The sequence below is a fragment of the Centroberyx affinis genome, unplaced genomic scaffold, assembly GCF_046629955.1.
Source record: "Centroberyx affinis isolate AG114_WGS23_722 - 3 ecotype Tasmania unplaced genomic scaffold, CSIRO-AGI_Caff_v1 ptg000234l_1, whole genome shotgun sequence".
NCBI classification, from domain to species: Eukaryota; Metazoa; Chordata; class Actinopteri; order Beryciformes; family Berycidae; genus Centroberyx; species Centroberyx affinis.
Window position 1 is genome coordinate 1,875 of NW_027278919.1, and position 24,857 is coordinate 26,731.

Genomic DNA, 24,857 nt, shown 5'->3' on the forward strand with positions numbered 1-24,857 from the left:
TGGAGTGAAACTGATCACATCTTTCAGTCAATCCAAAGGCATCTTTACAAAGAGAATGTATAATGGCATAAAGCTGAATCTGTCCTGGCTAAAAATTCTGTGTAATGTAAGTTGTGGCAAACAGTCACTTGCCTTATTTAGGTTAATGGAGACTTTGTTTCAATTCAAGCACTTTAGTTAGCAAAACTGTTAACAGTAACATCTTGAATCTACCGGATGTATAAATGGCCTAGTTTTAAAATATCAAACAACAATCATCCATGAGATACAGTGGTTCCCGCAGATCCCCCTCCCACAGTGTAAAGATGATTGCACCAGGTAAAAGGTGGATAAAGGACGCTTGTGGAAATGTATTATTATTATTAATTCTATCGCGGCTGTACTATAGCATTTTACACTGGGCCAGCTGTCTAAAAACTGGCTCAAAAGAGGCGTTCACATACCTTGTTGTGCAGTCGCTCCAAATGCTCCATTAAACCGCCACCACCAAGAGGGGCTGGCCATCCAGGGCAATAAATTCAATAATCCTCTCTCTCCTTTTTTCTGCTGTTGTGGTGTAATTTATCTTGTTTTTCAGTGCATCTTCTAATGTTTGCTGCCTGGGCGCAGACTTCTCTCAAGCTACTATCTGTGAGAACTTGTACCCCTTCAAATGTTGTTTCTTCAAGTGCCTGGTTAAATTAGTAGTAATGAAGCTATAGCTAAAGAAGCTCTCTCTTTCTTTCTCTCTCTCTCTCTCTCTCTCTCTCTGTCTCTCTGTCTCTCGCTCTCTCTCTCTCTGTCAATCTATCTATATCTGTCTATCTATATCTGTCATATAGGATGAGTTTCATCCGTTCATTGAGGCCCTGCTGCCCCAGGTCCGTGCCTTCGCCTACACCTGGTTCAACCTCCAGGCCAGAAAAAGGAAGTACTTCAAAAAACACGAGAAAAGGATGACTAAAGAAGAAGAGAGAGCTGTCAAAGACGAACTCCTAGGGGAGAAAGCAGAGGTGGGATGGATAAGTAGATAGATGGATTGTAGAGATGGGACTTTTGAATTTGATTTGTTTCACAAATCGAATAGCGGCATGAATTTCTGATTCAAATCGAATAGTCACACCAGTGTCTTGCAATGTAGCAATGTAAATAGGCCTGATCAGAGGGAAAAGCCCATGTCAATGCAAGGTGTAAATGCACACAGCACACTAGGGCTGGGCAATATATCAATATTATATCGATATCGTGATATGAGACTAGATATTGTCTTAGAGTTTGGATATCGTAATATCGTGATATGGCATAAGTGTCTTTTCCTGGTTTTAAAGGCTGCATTACAGTAAAGTGATGCCATTTTCTGAACTTACCAGACTGTTCTAGCTGTTCTATTATTTGCCTTTACCCACTTAGTCATTATATCCACATTACTGATGATTATTTATCAAAAATCTCATTGTGTAAATATTGTGAAAGCACCAATAGTCATCCCTACAATATTGTCGCAATATCGATATTGAGGTATTTGGTCAAAAATATTGTGATATCTGATTTTGTCCATATCGCCCAGCCCTACTTACAACTGAACATTTAGCCCACTTCGTAGAAAATACCGAGATATATATCGTGTATCGCCATTCAGCCTAAAAATACCGAGATATGATTTTTGGTCCATATCGCCCAGCCCTACAGCACACACTGATGGGTAGAAACATTGCTGCAGGTAGAAACGTCATAAGCTCTTGTAGAAATGTCATCACTGCGTGTAGAAATGTCATCCCCGCTTGTAGAAACATCATCAATGCAGGTAGAAACATCATCAATGCAGGTAGAAACATCATCAATGCAGGTAGAAACATCATCAATGCTGGTAGAAACATCAACAATGCTGGTAGAAACATCAACAATGCTGGTAGAAACATCATCAATGCTGGTAGAAACATCATCAATGCAGGTAGAAACATCATCAGTGCAGGTAGAAACATCATCAACACAAGTAGAAACATCATCACCGCAGATAGAAATGTCATCATTGTGAATATAAGTGTCATCACCGTGGGTAGAAACATCACTGCCACAGGTAGAACTGTCATCACCATGTGTAGAAACATCAACTTAAGTAGAAACGTCATCACCATGGTTAGAAACATCATTACCAAAGACACAAATCATCTACTTCGGATAACATCGTCTTCACCACAGGTACAGATGCCATCACCGCAGGTAGAAACATCATCAAGGGAAAGTAGCAATGTCATCACCGCAGGTAGAAACATAATCACTGTGGATATAAGTGTCATCACTGCAGGTAGAAACGTTATCACCGTGGGTAGAAGTATCACCACGGAAAACAAAGGAAAAGTAAGACCAGGCTGTGCAGCAACAGGAGCCACGTCAGTTTTTCTTCTCCTCCCCTTCTACTTGCCTGCTTTGCAAAAAATTACAATCACAAATTAGACAAAAAGCAGACATCCAACACGACCAGATGGAAATCGGCATGAGCTGATTGTTCATTATTCAAACAGCATATCCAGATGCAGATCACATTTTAATACCAGGTGTATATTAAGTCTAAAGTTCCCATTTAGCACAGTATTATTCCTCAAAAAGAGTGTTAATATACAGTATCTGTGGTGATTTTGAGGGTTGTCTCTCCATCAGTCATACCAGCTTAAATGGGCTCAAGCACCCTAGCATACAAATCACACATGTTTCTAGCCAACTAACCACATGATCCACACCACCCATCTACTTTGTGTCTTGTGCTTTGTTTTGTTTCCTTGTGTCTTATTTTGTTGCATGCTGTATTGCATCGTTTTGTTTTATCATTGATTGTTAATCAGTTAGATCTAGGCAGGCTTGTTCTCTGTAAAGTCCTTGGAGACATGCTTGTGATGAAGGGCTATATAAATAAACTTGATTTGCTTTTTAAAAGGGACCAATGTATTTTAGTCAGGACTTTGCTTTTTATGTAACTGAAGTTAGTAAATAATTGAAGTAATTATTGTGTATTATCCATTCTTAAAGAAATAATATCCAGATGTCAAAAGTTGATTTCAATGTCCATTAAAGCTAATCTGGGATTTGACTACTCATACCCATTGCTAGTGGTTAGGGAGATAATGAGACAGGGATTTGAACCTCTTGGTATCCTATTCTGATTGGACCCACCATGCAAAAATGTGTGGGCATTGTAAGGAAAATGTCCACCTAATGACATACAATCAGTTATATGTAGGTAAGGAGCTAAGCTAAGGAAAGTCTTCTCGATCACTGTTGACACACCTACAGTGTAATATGGATTCCACATCAAAAGATGAATATGGAAAGAACAGACTGGCTGGTTTTGATTATGGGTCTTCATTGGCCTCTAACAGTGTTAAAAGAACAATTTTTAACATTGTTTAGCTCTCTGTCCCAATACTTAAGCTTTAGAAAGACGGACTCTTTAGTAACATCAAACGGCAGCCACAGGAACTACAACAACATCGGCAATTGTGTGTCATCCTCCAGAAGTCCCGATAGCCTTTAGCCACTTACTAGCAACAGGTTGTTTGTGACTTTTTTTTTAATCAAATGTATTTGTATACACTGGAGCTGTTTGCTATGTAGCGTGTGTAGCTAACGTTAGCTACGTCATAGGTTGCTTACCCGTCCAACAAATGTAAGGTCGACTCTGCATCAGTCTTTAAGTTTTTCAGAGTCCTAAGCTACCTCTACCTTTGAAATGCTGCAGTAATGTTCACTCTGGTTTTGGTGCGGGGTTTGTCATTGTGGGCTTTGTCGGGCTTTTGAGGCTTTGTTGCAGTACGTTCTTGCATGGTTACGCAAATGAAACTTAAAAAAGTTCCAACGCAAGGGGGTGTGTGGATAATTTCCCCCAAAGCATAGAGTATGGGCCAGACTGCTTGCGATCCCCCGCTGATATATTATGATTATTCTGTGCAACGAGCCAGTAAAATATATCTGATTGTTCCTTTAACTCTGAGAGTGTAAAAATGAATACTATGCTAGTGTGTATATAAGTCCACAGCCATCAGAGTTAATTTAAGTTGTTGTATGGACCAACAAACTCTACCCGATTTTCTACTGGCATGGGTGTGAGTAGATAATGACTGAATGTTCTTTTTTGGGTGAACTATTCCTTTAACACTTGATAGTTTTGAACAGCTATTACAGAGCCATATCAGCTCTATGACTGGACAAATAACTCTCCAGTTAATGCTTGTCAACTCCAAAAAAGTATCACTGAAAAATAATCACTTATTAACACTGGAAAATTGTAGGTTGGATTTGGTCTGATCTTTAAAATCATGATGAAAGTCATGAAGGCATTAAAAAGACCAAATTTAGATATTTATCCAAAAACAGTATGCTACTGAGTGATTTTTCTTTTCCAATGTTTTTCTATTTCCAGGTGAAACAGAAGTGGGCCAGCCGTCTTTTGGCCAAGCTAAGAAAGGACATCAGACCTGAATGCAGAGAAGACTTTGTCCTGTCAATCACAGGGAAGAAGGCAGCGTGTTGCGTCCTATCTAACCCCGACCAGAAAGGCAAGATGAGACGCATTGACTGTCTCCGACAAGCTGACAAGGTAAATTAAACCCTGTTGATACAACTCCTAGCTAGATGCTTAGTCTAAGAAGTTTTCTTCCAGAGTTATGTTTTCACCAGGGAGCAAAACATGTTGGAAGTTGAGCAGGTGAATATGATTCGGGGCTACAAGTTAGGGTTAGAATGGTACATGGGGCAGATATTGTCCTTTTATTTTTTTTTTGTAATTCAAATTTTTATTGTTTCAACCTGTACGGTACATGGCAGTGCAGTTATACATTCCTTTGTGGTTTACATTACAAATGAAAATTCCAAATGGCATACATCTCAAAAGACAATAGAAAGCAACTAAACAAGTAAATAAATGAGTAGGAAGGGAATCCGTACGTAGGGCATATTATAAGTTTGTCAATTTAATATAGTTCCAGAAATCGAGATATTGTCCTTTTATTAAAAATCAGATATCAGCCACTCATTGTCCTCCATTTCTGATATGGTGGATATGATGCAGTTTGATTAATTACATATAGTATTTATTGTAGATAAATTCTACACTGGTCATCTAGATAAAACAGCTTTTTCAGAATATGTTAACAGATAAACACAGTTTATTCAGAATAGTTTAACAGCTCACAACAGATTATTTATAAAAGCTTAACAGATAAACGCTTATTCAGAATAGGCAAACAGATAAAAAAATGCAGCTTCTTTAGAATAAGTTAAATAAGTTGGTAGGTTTACTGTACAGTAGGTTTACATAACAATTCCAATCAGTATCACCATCACAGCTTTTTGAACGGACATAACAAACAGCTCATAAGTATACATGGTACCAGAGCACCTTCGGCCAAAGGTCGATGATTGACTTTGTAGTTTTTTCTTCAGACCTGAGGCCATATGTTCTGGACACTCAGGTGAAGAGAGGGACTGAGCTATCAGTTGATCACCATCTGGTGGTGAGTTGGATCAGATGGCAGGCGAGGCTGCCAGACAGCACCGGTAGACTCAAATGTAAGGGTTTGCTGAGAACGCCTGTTGGAGAACTCTGTCCAGAATGATTTCAACTCTCACCTCCGAGCGAGCTTTTACTGTATTTGGGCGGAGGTTGGGGACATGGAGTCGGAATGGGCCCTGTTCAAACCCTCTGTCATGGAAGTGATTGCAAGGAGCTGTGGCCAAAAGGTGGTCAGGGTTTGTCATTGCAGCAACCCCAGAAGCTACGGGAGGACAACAGCTGCTGGTGGGCAATGGCTGTCAAGATGAAGAAGGAGGCCTTCTGGGCCTGGTTGACATGGGCTACTCTGGACTCAGCAGAGAGGTACCAGCAGGCCAGCAGTAGTTGCAGGAGTGAAAGCCTGGGTGTGGGAGGAGTTTGGAGACACTCTGGAGGATGACGGCCTCAGACAGGTTCTGGAAAGGCAGGACATCATGTTCAAAACAGGCTGTTCTCAGCACGGGTGGGGAAACCTCAACTTACCTCAACTGGGGATACTGTCAGGAGATGAGGAACTCCTGAACCCGATAGATATGTCTCAGGACAGGAGGCAGAGCTGGAAGATTATGGGAGGGGTCAGAGCCCATCTCCTTGGCAGAGGTCACTAGGGTAGTCAGAAAGCTTCTCAGTGGCTAGACACCAGAGGTGGATGAGATTTGTCCTGAAATGCCGAAAGCTCTATGTGTATTTCCCTTGGATTGGCAGACAGGGTTGTGGTCCCCATTTTCATAAAAGGAGGCCGGAGGGTGTGTTCCAACCACCCTGGGAAAGCCTATGCCAGGGTGCTGGAAAGGAGCCTTTCACCGAACCTCAGATTCAGGAGGAGCGATGTAGATTCCCTAGTTTGGAACAGTGGACTAGCTTTTTACCTCAGAAGATCGGGTCGCAAGTGTGTTTATCTGTGTATATTTCACTGCTGCTCGGAAAGTTTTGCATATTGCCACACTTTGATCAAGTTTTCTGTCTTTATTACAGAAGCCAAACTGGGCCCACACTTGTGATTTATAGGCGTTTGGCGCATTGTATTTTGCGCTCTGTTCATTCTTGACAAAACAATGGTCAGAGGAGCGCGGAGCGGAGGGGGGAGTTTGTTTTCTTTGAGTGAGTGAAACACACGCAGAATAAATGACATTATAAGGTGCTAACATAAAAAAGCTTTGGCTGGGATTCTCCACTTCTGCCCAATTGGAGTTGTTTGAATCAATGCAGCAGTATCTTAGACACAAGTCCACAAATTGTTACACCCCTACCGGTTGGAGTTAGCTTTATATTATGTTCAGTCATAGTGATAACCACTGTTGTGTTTTGTCTTATCCTAGGTGTGGAGGTTGGACCTGGTCATGGTGATCCTGTTTAAAGGAATCCCATTGGAAAGCACAGATGGAGAGCGGCTGGTAAAAGGAGGCCAGTGCTCCAACCCAGTCCTCTGCGTCCAGCCTCGACACATCTCTGTCTCCGTCAAAGAGCTCGACCTCTACCTGGCTTACTATGTACAAGAGAGAGGTACGCACACACACACACACACACACATATACGTACACACATTTTTGGGTCGTTAATTGTTATTTTGTACTTGTTCTGGCCATTGAATCTCAGCTCCACCATTGTGATTTTGTCGTCACCAATTACATTCAGGGTCAATCCTCTTTTATGAAGCTGGCACTTGGTTTTGTCCATCATGCTGTTCCTCTTTTCTGGGTAACCTCTGCTCATACAAGGGTTGATTTGGTTAATTTGTTCCCTTTCATTATTTTGTGTTCACAATTTCATCATTCATGTGAGAAAAAATTTATTAACATGGGCCCACAATTTAATAGAAACTTTATAATACTTTTAATTCGCCAGAATTTTTCTTGATTAAAAAATGATTTTGTTGAATTATGTTTTTGATAAAGTGTAATGGATAGAGATTTGTGAATCAAGTTTTACTTCAGGTAATAATTATTGCCTACTAATCGCATTTTGATGGTATTATGTTGCGTTATTGTTAGTAAGAAGCAACTGACAAAGATATTGACAGTTGATGGGTTCTACTGTCATCAATATGCAGACTGGAGAGATGATATAGACGTCATAGATGGGTTTCTCTGCAACATCACAACTGAAGTGCGCACACAGATTAGGGCTGTCACTAGCAAAAACTCCACTGCGCACTTCATGCATGATATACACACAGTAGCATGTTGTGTATATCAGTTAATACTTTGATACCTTGAAATACATTTTCTCACTACAAGGTGACACTCCCAGGCTCCATACTGCCCCTTTATCTCTTTCCTTCCTTTCATCCATCTTCTGTCGCACAACCTTATCTTCTCACATACACACACACACGCGTGCGCGCGCACACACACACACACGCACACCCCTGGCTGTTTGATAAGGCACTGCATGCACCATGCACACAGAGAGAGAGAGAGAGAGAGAGAGAGAGAGAGAGAGAGAGAGAGAGAGAGAAGTAGGTTAAGGGAAGAATAACTAGTCAGCATTTTATTGTTCAAGACAAAGAGTAAGAGAATGGCAGCAGCCTGGAAACACAAAGAGAGAGAGCAAGAGAGAGATAGAGACTAAAATAGTGCAGAGAGAGGGAAAACATGAGTTCTTGAATATCTTGCCCCCCCCCCCAAGCTGCGGATGAGGACCCTGACCTCCCAGACAAACTCAATGAGCTCTATGCGACGTTTGATAAACATGGCTCATCTCCCTGCTCCCCACCTCAGCCACCCCTCCCCCCCCCTCCCTCCTCCTTTCACCATCCAGGAGGACAAGGTGAGAGCTGTCTTCAAAAAAAAAAAGCAACAAAAGAAAAGCAGCAGCGCCTGATCATCTCTCAGCTACTGTGGTGTACAGTCCCACAGTGCTTCAAGCAATCCACCGTCATCCCGGTCCCCAAGTCCACCAAAATAACCTGCCTCAATGACCACAGGCCTGTTGCCCTCACATCTGTGGCCATGAAGTCTTTTGAGCACCCGGTCCTCGACTACCTCAAGTCCTCCACATCATCTCAGCTCGACCCGTATCAATTCATCTACCGTGCCAACAGGTCACTAGAGGATGCCATCAGCCTGGTACTCCACCACACACTTCAACACCTGGAGCATTGAGGACACCTACAACACCTACGCTTGCATCCTGTTCGTCGATTTCAGCTCAGCATTTAATACCATCACCCCCAATAAACTATTCTCCAAGCTACAGGACATGAACATCAACCCAGCCATAAACTACTGGATCCTGGACTTTCTAAACAACACAACCCAAACAGTCAAGGTGAACAACTGTACATCTCGCTCCCTGACCCTCAGCACTGGGGCCCCTCAGGGCTGCGTCCTTTCCCCCTTGCTCTTCTCTCTCTACACCAATCAATTCACCTCCCTGGACAGCTCAGTTAAGGTTTTCAACAATCTCGGGGGGGGGCGGCCAATATTTCGGGGTTTCCGGTGTAGCCAGCGGACATCCGGGCCAAGACTTCCTCTTCTGTGCACCGGTCATTGTTTACAGTCCGATTAGCAACTTGAGACACGAGAGTCGATACTTTTTGTAGGTGTTTTAGGTCCAGACGACATTTCGGCTAATCTCTATAAACAGATATCTGCATATGAGACGTCGTCTCTCAACTCCAACTCCATTCTCGGGTCTGGTTGGCTACACTGGGAACCCCGAAATATTGGCCGTCACCCCCAGAGTCTAATCATCGTCAGACCGATAGACGATGGGTTCCGAGATTGGGTTTTCAAGTACACTGACGACACCACCATTGTTGGCCTCATCTCAGATAACAATGAGTCCCCATACCGGCAAGAGGTGGACAGGGCAGTGATGTGGTGCTCCGACAACAACCTCCTGCTCAACACCTCCAAAACCATGGAAATAGCCATCGACTTCAGGACCACAAAAAAGACATCCAAACAGCCAATAACAATCTCAGGCCAACCCATAACTCTGACCGACTCCTTCAAATTCCTCGGCACCCACATCAGCAATAATCTAAAATGGGACATCAACACCACCACCATCATGAAGAAGGCCCTGCTGCGACTGTATTTCCTGAGGCAACTGAGGAAGTACAGGGTCAAACAACGCCTGCTGGTCCGATTCTACACCGCCATCATTCAGAGCACACTCACTTCATCCATCACAGTCTGGTACGGAACCACAGACAGCTACTCCAAACACAAACTTCAGCAAATAGTCAACAAGGCCTCCAAAATCACAGAGTGTGACCCTCCTTCTCTGGACTCCCTCTTCACCACCCGCACAGCCACTCGTGCTGGCAGGATTGCTGACAACCCCTACCACCCAGCACACTACCTATTTCAGCCCAGGCCCTCAGGTAGAGGCTACAGGTCTCTACACTCCAAAAACACCCACTTCAAGGACAGTTTTTACCTAGACACCTGACGGATCCTACTGTTTGGTTTGTCTTTGTGTGTATTTATGTATTTATTGTTGGGAAGGGGGGTAAATGTAGATATGTTTCATTCAGAGCTAACACACTGTACTGAAATCAAATACCACCAACCTGGTTGTGGGGCAATAAAGTATCTTGTATCTTGTATAGAGTATTTTTGTTTTTGTTGGTTTAAAATGAGATAAGTGAAGAATCATTTGATCATACCAGGAATAAAGGTGACCTGGAACAATAATATCTCAAATTTAATACAGCAAAACAGCATGGCGTAAGAGATCTAAAGAAAAACCAAGAAGCAAAAGACCTTGCTAACCAGCTAACTGTCAACTGTGAACAAGGAAACTGCCAACTGTCAACAAGCTAACATGCCAACTAGCAAGTGAACAAAAGACCAGAGCACTGAGCTTTAACTGTAATCAACATTGATGTGAGTAATCCTTGCCTAGAAGCCTTAGTATGTTTTTTTTGTTTTTTTTTACCTAAAACAAAGTTTAGAGAGATCGGTCAAGGCTAAACTAAGCTAAATTAAGCTAACAAAGCTAGGCAATCAAATTACATTGGACAAGGGACATTTTCTTATTCATAAACCAACAGCCAGTTTACTGCAATATGACAACAGAGCAGCAGCAGACTGAAGACCCATCCTCAATGCACATAAAGCCTACAAACAGAAGGTTTTTAATGCAGAGCCAGAAACTCTGTTTGCAGACCTTTATAAAGCTGGGGACGTCAGTAATCTGATTTTCTTCACTCATCAACCACTTGCATGGCACGCTGCCATCAGAATGCAATATACCCCTCTGTTAAGAGAGAAGGTCTCTGTAATGGCTGGAGCCTGAAGATTAAGGAGGAAGAATACCCTGACTCCCAAGTCAACACTACTGTTAACCTCCACAAAACTGCAACTGTAGTTGTGCAGGGCGGTCTATGACAATTCCAGAGTGACTTCTACAAGATCAAGGACATGGCACAGCAGGGGAAAACTATCAACAGTGTCCATAACAGTTTACCTACAGCCAGCAGCTGTAGCCCCAGCTGCACCAAACACAACCAGCCACTAATGGAATGTGATCTCTCACACACACAAGTACAAAAATTCTCCCAACTTGAGATGGTGCTTGTGCACATAAGAGAGCTGGGGCCGGATTCACCAATGTGTTCTTAAGATAGATCTTAAGAAATTACATAAGAGGAAAATTGAGGAAGTTCTTAAGAAGGCTCTTAGGTGCAATTCCTCAATATTTTCTTAGTACAGTCTCATTTCTTACGAATTTCTTTAATTTTCCTACTTAAGAACTTCTCAAAATAGGGCCTGAATTAATTATGGTTAATAAACTTTATGCTTACTATCATTGAGGCTAGGAGACAAGGCTAGGAGACAACCCAAAGTGCTTCCATCTACAAAACAATTGGGGAAAAACCTATTTAGGGCAACTAGAGCAAAGATTTAAACATTGGTTGCTGTTGGTAACTGTAAAATTTGCAGCTTATTTTCAACAGACATGAGACAGAGGCCTACCTGGCCCTACACCAAATAAAGCTTTACAGTAAATGTCCATCTTAATGTTAGGTGTAGGGGAACCTATGAAGACTTTGAACTATAACCTACTTGTCTAAAATGTGTTTAAATATATGATATTAGAGGCTTACCTTTTCACTGTAGGAGTTTTAAGACAGGTGAAGGGCCGTCTTAAAGTTAAGAAAAAAATCAAGAACAAATGTGAGAACTTTCATTTCAAGAATACCATTTATTCGTAAGTATTTTCTTAGGAAGAAACATAGAAAGTTAAGAAAATATATAAGAACTGTTTTTGAGCATTTTTCCTACTTTTTTTTCTTAAGACTAAAGTTAATTAAAAGAAGAGGGAAACAACTACAGGGCAGAACTAAATGAGCTGAGAGTGGAGATGAGAGAGCTGCAGGTTAACGAGAGAGAGAGCCTCACAGCCATGCTGACAGAGGAAGTGAGGGAGCTTAAGACAGACAGAGAGAACACCAGGAGAGAGCTGACCCTCCTGACACAGAAGCAAGACCAGGAGCAACCACACACAAGCAGGACAACCAGACCCCACCTCAGTGAGCCCCACCCAGCCAGACCCTATCCCACCCAGCGAGCCCAAAGGGACGAGGAGAGTAGACTGATCAGCCTGTCAAACCAACACACACACACACACACACACACACACACACACACACACACACATACACACTTTCTCTTGATTCCAAATACTTTTGCATGATTCCATTACTGTGATCACATTTCCACCATATTTTTATACACATGTTCCTCTTTATCTCATACATGAATATTGGATGAATTAGGTCCATTGTGTGTGTGTGTCTGTGTGCCTGTGGGCCTGTGTGCCTGTGTGTCAGTCTGTCTCAGCAGTGTGAGTATTGATGTGGGCTCCCAGGTTATTTTTAGCTTTGCTGCGTTTTGCAGACCAGGGAAACAGTGAGGGAAGACCTAGATCTGATTTTCTAACCAGGCTAACTGTAAGGAGGCTAACTCATCTGAGTGTTTTTTCCATAAGGGAAAATACTAATGGGAAGCTAATACTTCATGGTTCACATGCTGTTATGGTCTATGGTAAGAGGGAAACTCAGGTAGGGCTGCAACTAACCATTATTTTAATCTGTCATTTATTTTTTTGATTAATTCATTAATCATTCAGTCTATAAAACGTCAAAAATTACAAATGCCCATCACAAGTCACCAGAGCCCAAAGTGATATCTTAAAATTGTTTACTTAGTGTGACCAGCAACCAAAAAAACCCCAAAGTATTCATTTTATGATGATATAAAACAGAGAAACACAAGCAAATCTTAGCATTTGTGAAGCTGGAACCAGCAAATGTTTGGTATTTTTACTTGATACATTACTAAAATGATTAATCAATCAACATTATAATCAATTAATTTTCAGTCGATCGACTTATCGATTAATCGACTAATCATTTCAGCACTAAACTCAGGTCTGTCACTCAAACTCAAACTATATCACTCCTCTATAGCTGTACACTATCAAACTATGGTAAACCTGTACAGTATCAAACAACATATCTCCTCTATACATGTACACTATCAAACTATAGTAAACCTGTACAGTATCGAACAACATCTCTCCTCTATACATGTACACTATCAAATTACATCACTCATCTACAGCTGTACATTATGAAACTATATCACTCTATACCCATACACTATCACACTATATAATTCCCCTATAGCCGTACACTGTCAAACTACACCACTCCTCTGTAACTGGACACTACCAAGCTACATCACTCCTCTATACCCGGATGCTATAAAACTACATCACTCCTTTATACCGGGACACCATCAAACTAGATCAATCCTACATCCTTCCTCTATACCTAAAATCATTCAATTATCAGCAGTATCTAATGAAAAGTGCAATAAGATTTTTACTGCCTCATAGCAAAAAATGGCCATTGTGTATCTGCGGGGGGGTTGATAGGGCTGTTGATCAATACCAATGACTCAAGTATTGCTTAGCTAGCTGCTGAGATTTTGGGCTTCCAAAATCCACTTTCTGGCCCATACTCATTTTGGAACAAAAACTCCTTACCCGATAGAGTTTCAAGACACTCCCAATCCCACCCCCACCCCCACCCCCACCCCCGTCATTTTCAACTGCTCAACATTGGACAGTGCTACAAGTGAGACCTGTGTCACAACACATTTCAGCTACGAAGGCTAATAAAAGTTCATTTATAGCATACATCATAGTAAGTCGGTTCAAACTGATGTAAGTTATATGAAAATGTCTTCTTTTTAAGGAAAAAAATTATAAATTCATGTTTTCTTAAAATATGATGGTTTTTTGTTTATGTTGGTGGTTGTATGCCTTATGATATGATAATCACAGATTGGGGTTATGTAGTGACCTTTTTATTTACCACTACATCACTAATTAGATATGTTTTTGTCACAAATGCACTGCTAGACTGTACAGAATCTGACCTTATTTTCTGAGGATACTGAGCTAACCAGGCTAGTTTTAACCCCAGGCCCTTCAGAAGGCTATCTAAGCCTGGTAGTCTGATTCCCTGAAGAGGAAGGAGGAGAGGATGAGGAAAAGAGAGAAAGAGAAGAAAAAACAAGGCAAATATCATAGCTTTTCAGACGGATAGCTTTTCAAAAAGCTTTTCAGACAGAGTCCAGATGGCTTCAACTTAAAGTTAATGTTTACCACATGACTGAACCATACTGTAACAACAGGGTGAGAGAGTGTGATGTCACACTGTTTATACTGTAAGTATTGAACCAAGGGGCGTTTGAGGAAAACACTGTGTACAATACTACTTAATACTCTATTCCACATCACAGGAGATGAGAGGCAAAGGGGAGGAGGAGAGGGAAGGAGGGAGGAAGAGTGGAGAGGAGAGGGAAGTAGGGAGGAGGAGACCTTTTTAAGACAAAGTTTCTCCTCTTTGATGAAGCTTCTCTGACCTGAGGAGAGAGGGATGGAGAACTGGTCATGCTGCTGGAGGGGGATGGTTCAGTTTAACTTTGAAAGTAACTGAAAGCATTGCTTTAACTAACATTTATAGGGAATAGCAACATTCAGTGTAAAAAAAACCCCAAAAAACATAGTAAGGCTTTTGAAACTGAATACTCAAAAACAAGTGTGACAAGGCATTTCGATTGTAAGGTTATAGATCTCAAGTAGTTTTGCACATTAATGGTTACACATTAATGGTTGATATTGGTTTTAGATGATGATAACTTTCCATACTGTAAATTCCATCTGACAAGGGGTTTTGTCAAATATTATCGGCTGTTTTTCCAACTCTTTTTTATTGTTATGTATGTACTCTACTTTGTAGAAAACCTTTCAGACAGTACTCATGTGTTGGTTACCATTGCAAAACAGCCATAATACCCAAGAGGGTGTTCTTTACCATGACTATAGTTATGAAGATAATGCAATAGGTGTAACACACAGTTGTTTGAAGGGATTTTGGTAGCAAACTAGCTCAAAAGTAACTGAAAGTGATCAGATTACATTACTGAGGTTGACTATTGTGGCAAATTATGTTACAGACAGCAATTTTAAAAAAGCAATCTTTATATTTTATACCTTTTGAACTCTGTAACAGGGATACTCTCCAGGTTTCCCTTGATGTAGATTGAGTTAGATTAGCGAGATTAGACTAGATTTAAAAAAAAAAGTGAAGATGAGACTGTTTTTTTTAACAATATATTTATTGATTTTTCAATAAATCAAACGCATACATGGAATAGGCAATGACATAGTAGGCAATCACTCTAAATCTTGAGAAAACTGTTTCTTTATCATGTTCAAATTCAATGGTAAAAAGGCAAATTCAAGTAAGCTACAGCAATACATGAACTCCAATGTAATGAAAATGACTTCCTATATAAATGGCCATGTTAACTTTCACTTCAAGCAAGAATATGGAAAACATCTAAATAAGAGGCTTTTCCGTGACTGCAGTGATGTGCCAATGCATCTCTGGCCTAATTTGTTGCCATATTTGTCTTAAACTACCGAGAGAGGATACTCAGAAAAAGCTTCTCTTGGTTCTTGAAAAGATACTGTATGTAGAGAATGCCTTTTTCTAATTAACAGCTTTTCTTTTGTCCATGACGCATTGTTATAGAGGATACTTACAGAGCCGCTGATGTTGTTAAAGGGTAGAGTCAGAGCTGCTGTTGGTGCTACAGGAGGTTCTCTGAGAGTGCTTCTTTCTCATTGGTTGGTCGAAACCTTTTGTATAAACATATTTAATGCGACTCAGAGTTCAGTCCAAAAACAACTGGAAGAGAACGCAGTGTTCACATCTGGTTTTTATATTGTGGTTTTAGGAGCTGTAGAACTCTAGCTCAGCAACACAGAGGCAGCAACATGGAGGGAAAGGGCAGTGCAACTACAACGGCACCCATGATGGGATGTGGCAAGACCCACAATGAGGTCCCTTCAGCAGTAAATAGAGTATGAATTGACTACAGAATAAACATGATCAACGGTCAGCTTGGGGGACGTAAAGGTTCTTATACCAGGATCTGTTGAGACGGAGCTCCGACTCTGGCATCACAGAGTGAAGACTGTGGTTTTAATATTGTGGTTGTAGAGGCAGCTGTAACTCAGCAACACAGAGTCAAGATGAGAGCTTTAAAAGGACATACTGCCATTTTCTTCAAAGTCATTGTTTCTAAAAGGACCTTGGACTATTCATTTCCAATGCAATCAATTCAAAATGTGAATTGAAACTGTATTTAATTTGCTATTGATAGAGAATTGGTTCTATTTTTTTTCTAATAGGCTGAATATGCTACTTTTGATGTGGTTATTAGACATTCAGCATGTAAATGAAGTTAATCCACTTCTTCAACTGAAAGTGAACCGAACACCTTGTTGGATTCTGCACCCCTATAACTGACTGAAGTGTTGATCTCTACCTCTTTTAAGTACCTGGAAGTTATCGTGGTATTAAATATGGAACTGGTTACTTTATAGTTTCAGTAATTTATTACTTTTCCTTGGCAGATAATCAGTTTTCACCGCAGATTATATTCTAGGACCCACATATTCAATTAGTGGACCATGGTCCAGATCGAGACCCAGCAAAGTGTCTGTACAGACCAAAGAGTGTTCCTTTTTTATAAATGCCAAAGTTATTTATTCCAGAGTGGTTTCAAATGATCTCAGTGTAGCTATGCCACTTTGGCAGACCCCTCTTGTCCAATCACTGCTTTTATGCAAATTATTATGCAGCAGAGCTACACAGCTGCAAGTACCTTACTAGTCTTACCAGTGACCACCTGCACAGGCGGCTGAGAATTGTCCTTAACTCCATTTTTGCTGGGGATCAAAATATTGATAGGACAAATAAAAGCTCCTTTCTCTGACTGGGAGAGGAAAAGATCAGAGTGACTGTAACATTCTTGTAAAAGTGTGTGACTCGTAATTTTCATAATTGCTGAGCTCTCAGTTGTTCTTCAGAAAATGTGCACTTTAGTTTTTCTGTTTGTTATTTTATTGAAGGCATGGCTCAGATTACAGAAACACGCAAACAAAGTGACTGTTCAAAGTAAATTGTACATAAGAAAATAAGCATTCATAATCCTTTGACACAAATCTAACCGGTTTCACTTAAAGCCGTTGTAGATAAGTTTTATTAGATGAGATTTTGCTTGAATTCAGCAAAAGCAACCTCAGTGTTGATGAGTGAGCTAACATGTCAGAATCTTGGCAATATTGATAGCGCCATTTCTCTGCTATTTGCTTTCAATGTAAATATTGAGGGCATCACTCTTTACGACAGGAAGCCGTGGGGTATATTGGAAATGTGGTCTTTATTTTGAGAAACACAAAATGCCCCACGTAGAACCTTTTTTTTCACCATGACATGTTAAAGATGTGTTAATAGTAGTGCCAATAGTAGTGTCTTTACCTGATTTTGCAGGTAGAGACGAGGAAGTCTAGGCTATGTTATTGAGCGATGCTTTTCTTTGCAGGGGGATGGGAACACTTAAAGGAATAGGACATTTTGTCATTATCTTAACACCTTAATGTCAGTCAAAATACTGTTTGTATGTCCGCGTAACACACAGCGAGTTAGCTAGCACAGCTCCATGTCAGCTTTCTCCAAAACAACAGAAGTGGCCGGGAACTGGTTCTTTGGAGTTCCAAAAAGTCAAAACATACAGTTGGACTGTGAGTCCAAAAGTCCAATATTTACCTCATTATTTGCCTCATTATCCATGTTACTCCAGGTCCACCCCACATCCCTCCATGTTACTCCAGGTAACATGCTACTCCAGGCCTGATCCCTCCATGTTACTCCAGTGAACATGTTACTCCAGCATACATACTGCAGATGACATGTTACTCCAGCCCACATCCCTCCATGTTGCTCTAAATCAGTGGTTCTCAAACTTTTTCACGTCAAGGACCCCTAAACTGACACAAATTAGACCATGGACCCCCATTTGATAAGATGTTGTCCCAGGGTCCCCCATCTGATGAGATCTTTGCTTTTAGATGTTTTATTACAAAAAATATATGGAACCCATGACCAAAATAGTCATACATTCTGTCATTGTGTTACTTATGGATGGAATTATAGTGAAAATAAATTATTCCCCTTTTTGCTGGGGACCCCCTGGAACCCCCTCAAGGACCCCTGGGAGTCCCCGGACCCCACTTTGAGAACCACTGCTCTAAATAACATGTTACTCCAGCTGACATAAACTAAATCAAATGCACATGCCATTTAAAGGCAATGCCTAAGCAGAAAGACTTCAAAAAGAGAAAAGTCTATGATTTTACACTACAATGATGGGAAAGACAAAGAAGCCAAGGTTTGGAATATACCTTTAGGCAAGTGAAGACACCCAAAACCCTCAGTGCCAACACTGATTAGTCTGAATAGTTCAAACATCCAGATTTAAATCCACACAAGACCAGTGTAACTTAACACAGCCAGAATCAAGATATAAATTAGCATTAGATTTGTTTTGGAAAGCTTTCTGCGCAACAAAGAAATCAGAATGTACTTATAGAATTAATTATAATCATCATAAGGACATATGAATCTGTTTTAATATGTCCCTTTTATTTTTCCTATTTTTGGAGTTTTATTCCATTTGGGTTTTCATACATTTAAACTGTTTTCACACTAAATGCTTGAAATTTCAATATTTCTGTCTTAATGCTTATAACACATTTCTCTTGCACTAAGCGACTTCAGACCCTATAACCAATCCTAAAACTTAACTGTGGTGCTATGTGGAGATTTCCGTGAGACGTAATGATGTGTTGCTGTTTTCACCTTTTTTCTAAAGCTTGTTGTCATGTTCGGACCGAGCAGTAGCTTTTCCTTTTTTTAAAAACCAGCTGGTCTCCTCCCTCGCTGTTTAAAAGTGCCTCTCACCCCCTCCCATCCCTTAAAAGAATTGCTGTAATGGTGGAATCGATGAAGCGAGCGAGTAACCTTGTTCAGCTACATAGTAAATTGCTACCTACTTCTTCACTTGTCATTGTGGGACATGTAGCCTTCAGTGGGAGAAAAATCTGGCAAAGCGAGACTGGTAACCGGTGAGACTTCTCCGTAGGTACATTTATGTTAGCCATTAGCCTTTATGCACGGTTTGTCCTTATGGGCTTCTGTAGCCCAGTAGTTTTGCTGTGTCTTTACAAATGTGTTGCTGTTTCTGTCACCCTCTAGTGGTCGGAAAATCGCTTAGTGTAGCTTTAAAGACTCTATAGACAACTTTTTTGCTTTAACTTATCATTATGAAGTAAATGTTGATTGCACAGTGTAACGGCTATAGAATAATGACACCATCAGCGTTTAGATTGGTTCCCTATAAGCCTCGCTTTCACTATGCAACTCTGTCTGCCACTAGGTACGATCTCCCGGGACAAGGAAGGCTCGACTTACGGCACAAAGGAAGTGCGTCATCCATTGCGCAACCAAAAGAGGAATAGGATAGTTTTCCCCGGTAGCTGTTGGTAGCCGCTACCGTTAGCAGCCAGAAAACGAACCAGGAGCTACAAGGAAGCCAGGACCAGCCAGAAACAAACATCTATGTTACTATAGTTACTATATTGTGTTATGATCAAGGAGTTGATAAGCAGACAGATGGTTTGTTCTATTGCACGGAGCTAGGCTCTAACAGAAAGCGATCCAGTTGTCTTTGCGACAGCGGCGCAAACAACAATACCACTTGGAAACACTAGAGGGGGACAACGGGGGGAAAGTTGAAAAGTTGTCTGTATCCACTTTAAATCTTTATTATTTTTTTGACAAGTGTCTTTGATCATTTTGATCACACATAATATGGTGCTAGTAGTGCTCACAGTTATTGTTGGTGCAATCAAATTAGATACAGTAAACTAGATGATGAGATAACTAGATGATTGACTAGATGATGAGATTGAAACTCATCTGACAAACTGGATGTCCTAGGTGGTTCCAGTTCTGCTGTCCTGGTTAAAGTTATCTATAATTTTTCTCAACCTCTATCGGCAGCCAAGAAATTGTAATATCAATAGGTCTCTGGCGATGCCTACAGTGGCCTGTAATTGACACAACAAATAAAGTCACATTTTCCCAATGTAGAGGAGTAAGATAGCTAATTAGAGCAGAGAAGCAACAGAAATGTCTAGTGAAGAGGTAATATACTGCTGAATACTGGTAAAATACTCTATACTGTAATAATACAGCTTTGTCATTTGCTTTTTTGGCTTGAGAACAAGGCTTTTTAGGGATAGCGGGGGGGTTGTTCCAAAAAGAATACAGGCCAGAAAGTGAGTTTTGACAGGCTAAACACCTAGTTTGGAAATCCACCTTGGAGGACAGCAAAAAAAGTTGTAATATTTTAAAATTTGCTGCATCAGATTACGCCATCATTTAGTATGGAGAATGAGTGATATCCAGTTTCCCATCTAACATCTATTGGCATAATCTGAATGACCTGTAATCTGACAGAAAATTAAATATTCTTGGTGTTTAGGCATATTTTATAGTCATAGAAATGATGTGTTACTTTCAACACATCTGCAACAAGTTTTGGACAGCAAATATTCAACAGCACATGGTGTGCCAACATGTTGCTAATAACAGAACACATTCATGTGGTCTTGCAAAGTATTAGAAGCTGTGTTTGACGAATCTAACCAGATTATGTTCCGTTGTTACTTTGGGAACGGGTAAGAGGGCCGTAATGAAAATCATATAATCAATAGCTATTTTCCATATATAGCTTCTTTGTTTTTTAGGGCGGTTTCTGTAAAAAAGGGCCTATTAGAACAAAATAAGGAGTGAGAACCATAAGCCCCTTTCATACATGAAGCCCATAACATTGCCGTTTTAATTTTTCTGTTAAAAGGTAGCAATCCAGGGCAATGAGAGAATAAAGGACAAAAAGGAGAGATGAATCCACAAGAAGAAGAACTGGGAACGAGTGTGGGGAGCATAGGGGGAGAAAGTGAGGATGAGGATGATTGATGAGTCCTGTGAAGTTGAAGTCTGCGTTGAGAAATCAGGTTGAAGACATTAGAATGACTTTCATTGCTGGGGTAATAAATGCCACTACTGAGGTCAGTCAGTCATGGGTTTTATTAATATGGACTATGGTGTTAATTTTACAGTGGAATGCTAGACGTTCATTGGCTAATGGACAAGAATTTAATCCAGTTTATTAAGTTTATTGATGATACACCAAGCAAACCTGACATTGCATGTGTTGCAAGAGGTCAAATGTGGATTTTAGTGTACATGGCTATGTTGCAATAGACTGTGATAGGGAGGAAGGAGGTGGAGGAGGGTGTGCTACTCTCATTAGACAGGATCTATCATTTAGAGCAGTGGTTCTCAAACTATTTCCACTACCCCTAGATATGTTTTCAGCCGAGTACCCCTTTCACCAGCACAACACATTTTAGGGAGAAAAAAAAAGGAAAATGAACATAAATAATGTATGTGTGTGTTATTTGGCAGTGGAAACATGAACATGTTTAGTGAACAATTTAGTGAGACACATGGGCTTGTGTTTCACTTATGAGTTTTTGGTCATTCTGGGTGGCAGGGAGGCAGCTGCAGTGATCAGGCTCTTTTCCAGGTATAATTTGCTTCTTTGCTTCATTTTGATCTGGGTCATTGCAGAAAAGGATTTCTTGCACATATAAGTGGATCTAAAGGGCAGTATCTCCTCCAAAGCTTTATTTCTCAGCTCAGGGTGTTCCTTCTTCCTTTCTCTTGCTTTCCGACAACAGAAATGAGTTTCTCACCCAGCCCAGCTGTGCAGATTTGTCTTAAATATTAGTGAAGTAAGAATGAAAACCAAGTTGGCCAAATGTTCCTCTATTACTGACTTCAGTGGAGCTCTCTCCACATCGTCACTGGGTTTCACCTGCTTTCCTCAGGTGGAATGCAGGTGAAATCCCCCTCTCCACATCTCCACATGCTTCACCCACCCATACAGATTAAGTGTCACATTCAGTTCATTCTGTTTGCTGAGTATATCTGCAAGATAGGACAGCTTTTCAAGCCAGCGTGTGTCCTCAAACAAGGTGGCATGGGGAGATCTGTGGTCCGACAGAGAGTTGTGCATGTCAGATCTTAATTCACACAGCCTGTAGCTGCAAAACAGCCACGCATTAAAGGATAAGGTCGGCAATTTTGGACCTATATATAAACAGGACGGACAAACCCGTCTTTATTACTGTCACGAGCAACCATTTTTCACACACACGTGCACGGCGGCTTTGCACACACACACACATGCTTCTTTCCAATGCCGTGAAATATGTCCTCCGCATTTATCCCATCCTGGCTCCATGACCATCACTGGTCAGGCGACGAACTTCTTCCATGTTTTTAGTGGGGGGGGTTCTTACCGGTGTTATATGGAGGAAACCCCAGGTGAGCACGGGGAGAACATGCAAACTAGTCTTCTCCCAAACTCTACCTGGCACCATGTGCAATTGTTTACAGTCTGACCTGACCAGGCCATGAAACTAGATCACGCGGCCAGTAATGCATTTTCACCCCACAGCAGTCTGTACTGAGGTAGAGAAAAATTGTTCTGTGATTGTCTGCATTAGTCCTGATTAGTCAAAGCTTGGATTGTGCCATTTTTACTCTTAGCCCCAAAGGCACGCTAGAAGGCTATGCCATTACTAGCATCCCAAAGATCTTTATCCAACTCACCGTTATCAAGAACTTCATTTAGCGACACCTTCCAAACGCCCGCTCCTTGGTGGTTCAAACTTACACAGAGTGTCCTTTAGAGCTGCAACGATTAATCGATTAATCGATTAGTTGTCAACTATTAAATTAATCGCCAACTATTTTGATAATCGATTAATCGGTTTGAGTAATTTTTTAAGAAAAATAAGTCAAAATTCTCTGATTCCACCTTCTTAAATGTGAATATTTTCTGGTTTCTTTCCTCCTCTATGACAGTAAACTGAATATCTTTGGGTTGTGGACAAAACAAGACATTTGAGGACGTCATCTTGGGCTTTGGGAAACACTGATCCACATTTTTCACCATTTTCTGACATTTTATAGACCAAACAACTAATCGATTAATCGAGAAAATAATCGAAAGATGAATCGACAATGAAAATAATCATTAGTTGCAGCCCTAGTGTCCTTGGGCTTACTTACTTACTTACTGTCTCCATCTTTGGTGCTAAGCAGTCATTACTGTGGTGTTTTTGTTTTTATTTTGTCTCCATCTTGTGTGCTAAGCAGTCAGTGGTGTGGTGCTTTTTTATTTTGTCTCCATCTTTTGTGCTAAGCAGTCATTGCTGTGGTGTTTTTTTTTATTTTATTTGTCTCTCATTGCTGTGGTGATTTCAATAAAATATTGCGGCCAGTGCTGTGACATTTTTTTCCTTGGATTTTCTGTTGATGATGTATTACAAACAAACCAGAAATGTAAGATGCATCACTTCCTGTGCACCAGATGATATTCCCAGGAAAGACCTACCAGACACCGGGTGTTTAGAACAGCAAATGTTAAAGCTTTCATGAACTGGCTGTAGGTTGAATCACTATTGTGTTTTAGCAATCAGTGATAGAGAGTAGCAAAATGGACATTTATTTGAAAATGTAGCAAAGTATTACTATAGCAGAATGTTTACTCAACAGACAAACCTCATTCCCTCTCCCTCTGTCTCTCAGTCTGTCAGTGTCTCTCTTTCTATGGGTCAGTCTTTCCTTCTTGGCATGCAGACAAACAGAAGAGAGAGAGAGTGACAGAGAGACTATGTAAGAAAACAGGACTGTCTGCCAGCAGCTCACTCCTCTGCACACAAAACTCCTGCCAAAAAACACAAGTCCAAAAAAATTACCTCTATAAACACACATCTTCCTCAGAAACAACAGAAACAACTTAGCAACAGTAACAATCACAGTATTACAATTACTCATTTTTTGTCCTAAATGATGTAAGTGTAACCCAAGGTACAGATCAGGTTTCTGAGTTGAGTTAAGTCCAGTGGAGTATAGTAGTGTTTACAATTTTGAGCATTTAGTTAGTGATGTGAAAGAGAAAGAAATCTTTCAAAGTACCGTGTTATATTTAAAGGGGCAATAAGTAAGGTTTTGTAAGTTTTCTCACCTAACTACTGGATAATGTCCTATTGATAAACCATGGGCCATCCAGATAATTGTGGCGGACAGCTACAAGTCTTCTCTTTATTATTGTTAGTATTTAGAAAGTAGTAGTTCACAGACAATCTGACAATCTGTGGTGTCACTGGTGTGTTGTTCTGGGTTTTCTTTGCCTCGCCCCACCTGTTTGTATCTATATGCTAAAATTATGAAATTTCTCTTCCTCTGTCTCTCTCTCTGTCTTTCTCTGTCTCTCTTGTCTCTCTATGTCTCTGTCACTCTGTCTGTTTATCCGTCTCTCTTTCTCTCTCTCTCTCTCTCTCTCTCTCCAGAGGCAGAGCAGACCAGCAGTCCCAGTCGTACAGGGGTGGGTTCTGATCAGGAGGACAGTCGAACCGCCACCATGGGTAAGATAAAGGATGACACACACACACACACACCAGCGTTTGCCTTAGCTCATAATTGCCACTTTGTGGGAAACATTATGAAAGTACAAAAAATGTCAATCCACACAACTCTACTTGCTTGTAGAAAAAAAACATACTAAATCCAGAATTTGGTTGTTAATATATGGTTAGTACAGCTGGAATTATAAAAAAAAATTCCAGCAACCTTGAATTTGCCTGGACATTTTATTTGACAAAAAATAATCTGTAATACCTTCCTTGAAGTGGTATTTATAAGCCATTACAGTAGACATATTTGTTACTGGAGTGGGACTGTGTCATTTGTGATGGACATGTGTCCCGTTGGTAAAAAATGTGGAAGCTCAGGCGATGCTCACTGCCAAACAAA

At 40.7% G+C, this 24,857-nt stretch overlaps 1 protein-coding gene across 1 annotated transcript in view; it reads left to right on the forward strand.

The window, feature by feature from the left end:
* Nucleotides 1–821: 821 nt before the first annotated feature.
* LOC139664212 (nuclear factor 1 C-type-like) overlaps nucleotides 822–24,857 on the forward strand; it is a gene marked incomplete at its 5' end in the record, with an annotated part of 47,604 nt that continues 23,568 nt past the window's right edge. The window contains 4 exons of the mRNA XM_071542964.1: nucleotides 822–992; nucleotides 4,394–4,570; nucleotides 6,844–7,027; nucleotides 24,395–24,469. Coding sequence (XP_071399065.1) covers nucleotides 822–992; nucleotides 4,394–4,570; nucleotides 6,844–7,027; nucleotides 24,395–24,469 — 607 coding nt within the window. The remainder of the gene's footprint in view (nucleotides 993–4,393; nucleotides 4,571–6,843; nucleotides 7,028–24,394; nucleotides 24,470–24,857) is intronic.